The sequence below is a fragment of the Vigna angularis genome, chromosome 6, assembly GCF_016808095.1.
Source record: "Vigna angularis cultivar LongXiaoDou No.4 chromosome 6, ASM1680809v1, whole genome shotgun sequence".
Classification (NCBI taxonomy): Eukaryota; Viridiplantae; Streptophyta; class Magnoliopsida; order Fabales; family Fabaceae; genus Vigna; species Vigna angularis.
The window spans coordinates 21,838,726-21,846,569 of NC_068975.1; the positions used below are offsets into that span (position 1 = coordinate 21,838,726).

The following is a 7,844-nucleotide window of genomic DNA, read 5'->3' on the forward strand; positions in this document are numbered from 1 at the left end:
ACTAAAGCCTGCGATGGTTGACCAAGAATTCCTATGTCTCGCATTTTGGGGATTTCTGAATGATGAACCACCTTATTGACTCTGTTTCGTGTTAATTTCCAAATTATATTGGGGCAAACATTTTCACAGCTTTATAGTTTCTGACTAGAGAATTTGAACTATGTTTTCTTTTCTTTTCTTTTCTTTTTATTTTTCTTTTTTCTTAATTTGTTTCACAAAAAAAAAAATAAATACAGTTAAACATCTAAGACACCCTAAAGGACACGAACCAGTTGCAAAATCATGGAGAACCAAGTAGAAGTTCAAGAGGGAATGAAAGCCGATATCCAACAGCTGAAGGAACAAATGAGACAAGTCCTAAAGACCCTGGATGCCTTACAAGATCCTGAATGTTTATGCACGCAACGATCACAACAAGGAGCTCCAGAAGCACGAACTTTCCCTTCCTATGGTCTTCCCCCGAATTATACTCCACCCTCAGGAGTGGACTCGAGACATCTTGACACTCAAAAGGCCGAAGGTAATGCAGCTGAAGTAGAAGACGAGCCTGGGGCAACCACTTTCACAATTCCTGGGCAGACGATCCAACCAGGTATTGAGAGCACGATAATGAAAAAACAACTTGAGACGAAGTCTCCATCTTCTGTCATTACACCAGCAGATTTTAAGGATGATAAGAGCATATTAGAAGTCCTTGAAAAAAGGTTGAGAGCCGTAGAGGGTGAAGGAAGTTTTGAATGTGGAGATGCTAAAAAACTATGTTTAGTTCCTGATGTGGTGATACCTCCAAAGTTCAGGCTGCCAGAGTTCGAGAAATATCGGGGAAATACTTGCCCGAGGGGCCATATAAGCATGTACTGCAGGAAAATGGCAGCTTAGGCCCTCGATGAAAAACTTTTGATTCATTTCTTCCAAGAAAGTTTAACTGACGAGGCTCTAACTTGGTACATGCACCTAGATACTACTCACATCTACTCATGGAAGCGTCTGGTTGAGACATTCCTAAGGCAGTATGGATATGATAAAGATTTGACACCTGACAGAGCACAATTGCAGAACATGGTGAAGAAAGAATCTGAATCATTCAGAGAATATGCCCAAGGGTGGAGAGAGATAGCTGCTCAAGTAGAACCGCGTCTGAGCAACAAGAAGGTCACTACTGTACTCTACAACCATCATGAACACATGATAAGCAATGAGAGGTTGAAGGTGAAAGAGTCTCTGACAGGGTGCGGAGCTGAACCAAAGTACAGAAACGCTCGATACAAGCACACGGACAATCACCCTATGGACGACAGAGAGTATTTCACTAAGAGCACAAGTGGACGTTCGTCCAGTGCACAGAAGTGGACGTTCGTCCTGTGAAAGCGAACGCTCGTCCTTCGGCTAGTAGATGACGCTCGTTCAAGAAGCGGACGCTCGTCCAAAGTTAGGCAGTCGTTCGTCCAAACTGAAGTGAACGCTCGTCCAGTCCAAGCTGACGTTCGTCCACCAACTGAAGAAATGGACGCTTGTCCAGCACACTGAGGTGGACGCTCGTCCAATACAGAGAATTGGACGCTCAAGTGGACGTTCGTCCACAAACTGAAGAAATGGACGCTCGTCCAGCACACACAATTGGAAGATCGTCCGTAAAACTGAGTAGAACGCCCGCCCAAGAAGTTAACGCTCGTCTATAATGGAACTAGACGCTCGTCCTGCACGTGATCGTCCAGGGCGTTCGTCCTATAAGTGGACGCTCGTCCTTCAGGCTGAAACGGACGCTGGTCTATGCTGAAACGGACGCTCGCTCGAGCACAAATGGACGCTCGTCCAAGCGAAATAGACGCTCGTCCAAGCTGAATTTGACTCGCCTCTAACGCGCTCGTCCATCCGAACAGAAGTGGACGCTCCGCCTGCCTTTAGAAGAGAACTCTCATTGACGAGATGGAAGAGGACACTCGTTCTCCAATGAGAAGATGATGTTCCTCGAGAGAAGCGCTCAATTGACGCTCGTCAAGATATCGGTCCGTTAAAATTTCAGTGAATTCTCGTGCGCGATTTTCCAGAGAGCTTCAAGCCCGGGCGCGAATGAGAAGGTGTCAGGCACGACGTTTGCAGATGTATCTATTTAACCTCAAAACGCGAAGGAAAAACGGGTCTTTTGGTTCATTGAGGAGGTTGCCAACTTCACTCCAATCCCTATGACCTATGCAGAGTTACTGCTAAATCTTCTCCACAGTAACCTCATAGAGGTTTGTCCAACCAGGCCTATACGACCTCCGTATCCAAGGAGCTATGACGTAAATGCCAGATGTGATTATCATGGAGGGGCGCGTGGACATTCAATAGAGGCATGCAAGGCTCTAAAACGTAAAGTGCAATCTTTGATCGATTCAGGATGTTTAAAGTTTAAAGAAATGTAATCTAGCACTGCGGCAAGGCGTGAGTTCACCTCTACAAATGCCATGGACGAGTGAAGAGGACTCTCGGATTATTTGGAAAGCATAAATTATTGTAAAAGTTGGAACTGATGTTGTTTTGATCGAGCTTTAATTTGTCTCACTATGAGGTTTACGCTCATTGATATCACGCTTTCATTCATGAACTTTTAATGAGAACTTTCATTACTTGGTATCTCCAAGGTTTACTGGAAATCATGTCCTAATAGGGTGTCACCAAACAAAAAAAAATGGTGATATAAAAAAAAAAAGAGGGTTTGTCTAATTTCAAATTGTGCAAATTTTGTTTACGAGTTCATTGTTCCTCTCTTCCCATTTCTGCATTGTCTCAAGCATAAGGTTTTCAAAATTTTGTTTTTCATACTCATGGCGTTCACTTTGGTTTTCATTTCTTTCGAAGTCTTTTTTCCGTATTTTCTTTGTAAATAATTTTATTTTCTTTTGAACCCAATTTTCCATTTTTTCGTTTAGATTAGAAATTTTGTTTAGACTGAAATCAAAGAAAAACCATAAAAATCTAATTTTATTTCATCAAAAGAGAGATTTACAGTAAAAGTCGGAGAGATGTTTTTGAACAAAGACATCATTCTGAGTACTGAAACGATCTTAACATTAAAATAAAATGCAAAAAAAAAAAGGCAGATATAACAAAAAAAAAAAAGAAAAAAGAAAGTGCAAAGTCACAAATTCAAATAAAAGAAAAAAAAATGAAAACAAAAAAAAAGAGCAGAAAATAAAACAAAAGCAAATAAAAGATTGTGCAAGGTTCGATCACTGGTGATCGTTAAGTTACAGACCAAAAGAAAAAATAAGTAAAAGGAAATTTAGCGAAAGTATTCCCGAGCTGGTTGCGGTGGTCTGAGGGAGAGCTCCGTCGAGGGAGCTCTGGTCCGGAATGTGAGAAGCATGGGTGGAGCGATTTGTCGTCCGTCCCTATCGTCGTCAATGATGATCGGAACCGGGAACAAGTTCAGCAACCTCGGCGCCCTCATGATCACCCAGTCGTTTTCTTTCCAAAAAAAACAAAAAAAAAAAAATTGTCAATAATAAGATGAGGAGAAAATTTTCAAAAAAAGAAAAAAAAAACGAAAAAAAGGATGGAGGTGATCAGGGTACTTACCATACATGTATAGCGGCAGTTGTGAAAACTGAGTGCCAGTGGGGTCTACCTCCGCTTGCCAGCGCCTGACCCGATTGCCGTGGTTGTTAAACCAGCAGTGCACATTGTATTCAGTAGCGTCTGCGAAAACTCTTAGTCGAGATGCAATCTCGACGACTTGCGCTCTGCTGGGATGTGTGACCCCGTAATTGTAGATATGGGTCATCATTTTGACCTGATCTTCAGTAGGTCTCCACCGCTGACTGGTGTACCTCTCCATCTCCATCTCGTTCATCTTTCCTCTCTAAGTTTTCTGAAACAAAACAAAAAAAAAATAAAAAAAATATGAAAATAAAAAGAACAAAAAACAAAACAGAAGCATAAATCAACAAAAAAAAAAAAGTATTTTCAGTGTTTTCTTTTTTCGTTTTTATTTCCTTTTAGTTTATTTTGTCCAGTTGGTCTTTGTTATTTCAATGTCCGGTCTCGGATCTGTTTCACGGTCCTCGCAAAGGTTCCTAAACGGATCTATGTCCTTTTGTCCTTGTCCATTTGTCCATGTCCGGTTCATACATTTAAATTTATCTTTTTAAGTTTTCTGATTTTATGGGGTACGTGGCGTTGTTCTACCCGATTGTCTCTGCCATACCTTCAATCGAAGGGAGATTAACGTCTGGTTTCCAGCCTATATACCCCTTAAGTTAAGACAGTTGTGTTTTTAAGTGTTTTAAGTTTTTTTTAAAAATTAAAAAAAAAAAGAGAAAAGAGAAAAGAGGACTCAGAAAGAAAGGCAGAGAAAGGCAAGATGGAAATAAAAGCAGGAGAGCAGAAAAGCTTAAAAGAAAAAACTGAACAGCATAACGGAAAGCAGAAGAATAGAAGAGCTTGCAGAAAAGAAAAAAAAACATAAAGGGGAGAGGGGAAGGAAAGCAAAAATGGAAAGCGAAAGTATAAAAAGACAAGCAGAAGCAGAAAGCTAAAGAGTAAAGGGCAAGAACAGAAAAGCGTAAGGGAAGGAAAAAAAGGGAAAGTGGGAAAGCATGAAGGAAAGATCGGAAGAGCAGAAGACTTGAGAGAAGAAGGAAAGAGGATTAAAAGCTAAGAAGACTTACCTGGAAGTGGAATGCGAACAAGGAGAAGTACCTCAGATGACTCAAGCGCTTCGGAAGTCGGGGGCAGAGGCTCCTCTCAGAAATCCAGACGCTCAAGGAAGAGAAAGAAAGGGAGAGCAAGAGAGAGAGAGAGATCAGAAAATGTCGCCCAACGCGGAGGAGCTCTCGACTTATAGCCAAGCAAATCCACTGTAGCTACAGTTCCGGTCGCTACAACTGCCTGGTGTCGGTCTGATTTCTTTCTGAGTTTTCAAAAAAAAAAATATAATAAATAAATTTTTTTTTTTCTGAAAACGGGTAGGGTTTTGTTGGGTCGATCCGGCCCAATTCAAGACTTCTTGGATGATCCGATTTCACCAAAAAAAAATAATAAAACAAAAAAAAAATCAAAAAAATATGATAAATAGAAAATTTTTCTAAAAAAAAATATAATAAATGGAGTGATGTAAAATTTGAAGTGTTCAAAATTGTTTTTCATTTGCTTGATAAAGGACATTTTCAGGTTCATTGGGCCTCATTACCATGTTAGCCTTCTTTGAACCCAATTCTTTCTGAAATTTAAATTTGAGTGAAGAATTATTTTGGCATGTTTGTAATTTTACATCACACCATTTTGTTTGATTTTTATTCCTTATTCTTCTACATTTTGAATAAATCTCAGATTGAAAGGGAATAGTGCTCGAGCCCATTAGGCCCAATGGCCTTCGTGGTTTTCTCTCGAGCCTACTTCTTTTGAAAAGATGTCAAAAATATTTTTGTTTTCACATTTTTGTTGTCGAATAATGTTTGGTACTTTTGTTCAAATTGTCCTGTGTGATTTTCTTTGAATTGGTAAAAAAAAAAAAAACAAACAAAACAAAAAAAATCTGAAAAAAAAAGAACAGTGCTCGAGCCCATTAGGTCCAATGACCTTCGTGGTTTTCTCTCGAGTATACTTCTTTTGAAAATATGTCAAAAGTATTTTGTTTTCACATTTTTGCTGTTGAATGATGTTTTGTGCATTTGTTCAAACTGTCTTGTGTGATTTTCTTTTAATTTGTAACAAAAATCTGAGAATGAAAGGTGAACAGTTTTTGAGCCCATTAGGCCCCTTTGTCATATGTGGTTTCTCCTGAACCAGTGCATCTGAATTTCCGAAAAATAAGAATCCTTGTTTGTGTTGATTTTGTGTTTTCAATTCATATTTTCCCTTTTCATTTGTGTGAACAATTATTTGTGCAAAAAAAAAAAAATGCTTTCATTGTCATCTTCTTGTGACAAGTTCACACGGCTCAGGTCATCTGATCCATTGGGTCAATGTACCTGGTAAGTCCACCTTCCTTCTGTGATTTTTCTCCTCGGGTTCGATCCGATCTGGATTTTCCCGTGTCAAAAAGTAAAAAAAAAAAAAACATTTTTCAAACATTTTTCTAAATCAAGTTTACTCATATCAATTTTTGCATCGCTCACCAAGCCTAGTTTCTGCACTGGTTCCCAAGCCCTTGTTTCCATTCTAGCTCTCAAATCCTATTTCCCATACTGGCTTGCAAAGACCAGCTTCCATGCTGACCCGCAAGGCCCATTTTCCATTGGCCAAGAAATCCCATTTCCCCAATGGCCAAGAAAGCCCCTTTCCCATGCTGGTCTGCAAAGCTCAGTTTCCATACTGACCCGCAAGGCCAGATTCTACAGAAAAAAAAAATCTCAATTTCCACAATAACTCATAAAATTCCATTTTCCATTGGCCAAGAAAGCCCCTTTCCCATGCTGGTCTGCAAAGCTCAGTTTCCATATTGACCCGCAGGGCCCAGATTCCAAAAAAATCTCAATTTCCCCAATGGCTCACAAAGCCTATTTTCCATATCGTCCCTTAAGGTCCAGTTTCCAGGCTGGTCCGCGAAGCCCAATTTTCAAAAATAAAAAAAAAAAAAAAAAAAAAAAAGAATCTGTTTTTCAACTAGCATCATCATTTTCATTTCATATACTTTTCTTCATGCATAAAACAAAAAAAAAATACATAAAAGTTGAGTCATTTGTTTTCGATGCAAATCATCCATTTTATGAGACTTCAAAAAAAATTTTAATGGATGTCATAATCTCCTGGAGTCAAATGATCAAATCACATATCCTTAAGAGGTATTTGTGTGTGCATTGCTTGAAATCATCGTCCTTCAGCCTTCATTAAACCAAAATTGGCCCAATCATGTTCTTGAGCCCAAATAATAAACACCAAGTTTTACACTGGGGCAGATTTTCCATTACCTCCACTGCTTTCATTTGGGAGATCCTGGAATCCGAAAAAAAAGAAATAAAAAAAAATGATGATAAAAAAAAAAGAATGAAAAATGACTCTGTTGAGATCATTTAGTCTTTGTCTCTTAATTAATCTTTTGAAAATAAAACAACCAAATTTTGAAATGATGTGTGGCCATCTTTCTTCATCCAAAAAACAAAAAATATATCCTTTGATACCCAATTTGAGCCAATAAGAATTTTCTTTTCAAAATTTTACCTGAACAAGAGTTACCATCACAGTAGAAGTCGACTCAAATCGCAGGAAGAACACACTTAGTGATCAAAAAAAAATTCCTCAAAAACAAAGCAAAAATGCAAAGAATCACAAAGTGATGGCAAGCAAGGAATGAAATTTGAGAAAGGGCAAAATAGTCAGAACAGTTTTGACGAATAACTGATACAAAGTATAGATGGTAACCCTTGTTTTTCAAAAAAAAAATACCCACAAAAATTTATTTGAACCTTTATATCCTTTCTTTCAACACCCTCTTTAGCCCAAGCCACATTACAAGCCCAATAAAAGTCCACATAGATTGAATACTGGTTGCTTAAATTTTCATAAAGCTTAATTTTGAGACAAGACAAAAATGACCAACAATGCAAAAAAAAAAATGAAAAATGATGAAAAATAAATGTCCTCAGATGAAGGGAACTCCCTATTGATCAAAGGAAAATCAAACCATTTGGGGCAATCTTTTCAAGCCAATCCTTTTCATATCCATCACAAATTCCTGAACACATTCAAATTCCATTCAACTCTTCCCCCGATTCCCAATCTGGGGGACAATTTTGGGCAACTATGTGAGTTTCATATGTTTCGGCCCGGCCCATTAAGAATATTGGACGACTTTGTTAATCTCACATTTGTTTCATCTGTATATTCAAGGTTCGTACCAAGACCGGGGCATCCCTTGTTGG

General features: G+C 38.7%; 1 protein-coding gene across 1 annotated transcript; it reads left to right on the forward strand.

Annotated features, from left to right (window-relative positions):
* Positions 1-282: 282 nt before the first annotated feature.
* LOC128197538 (uncharacterized) lies at positions 283-879 on the forward strand. Its single transcript, XM_052879594.1, has one exon. It carries the CDS (start codon positions 283-285, stop codon positions 877-879), a length of 597 nt encoding a protein of 198 aa, XP_052735554.1.
* Positions 880-7,844: the final 6,965 nt, after the last annotated feature.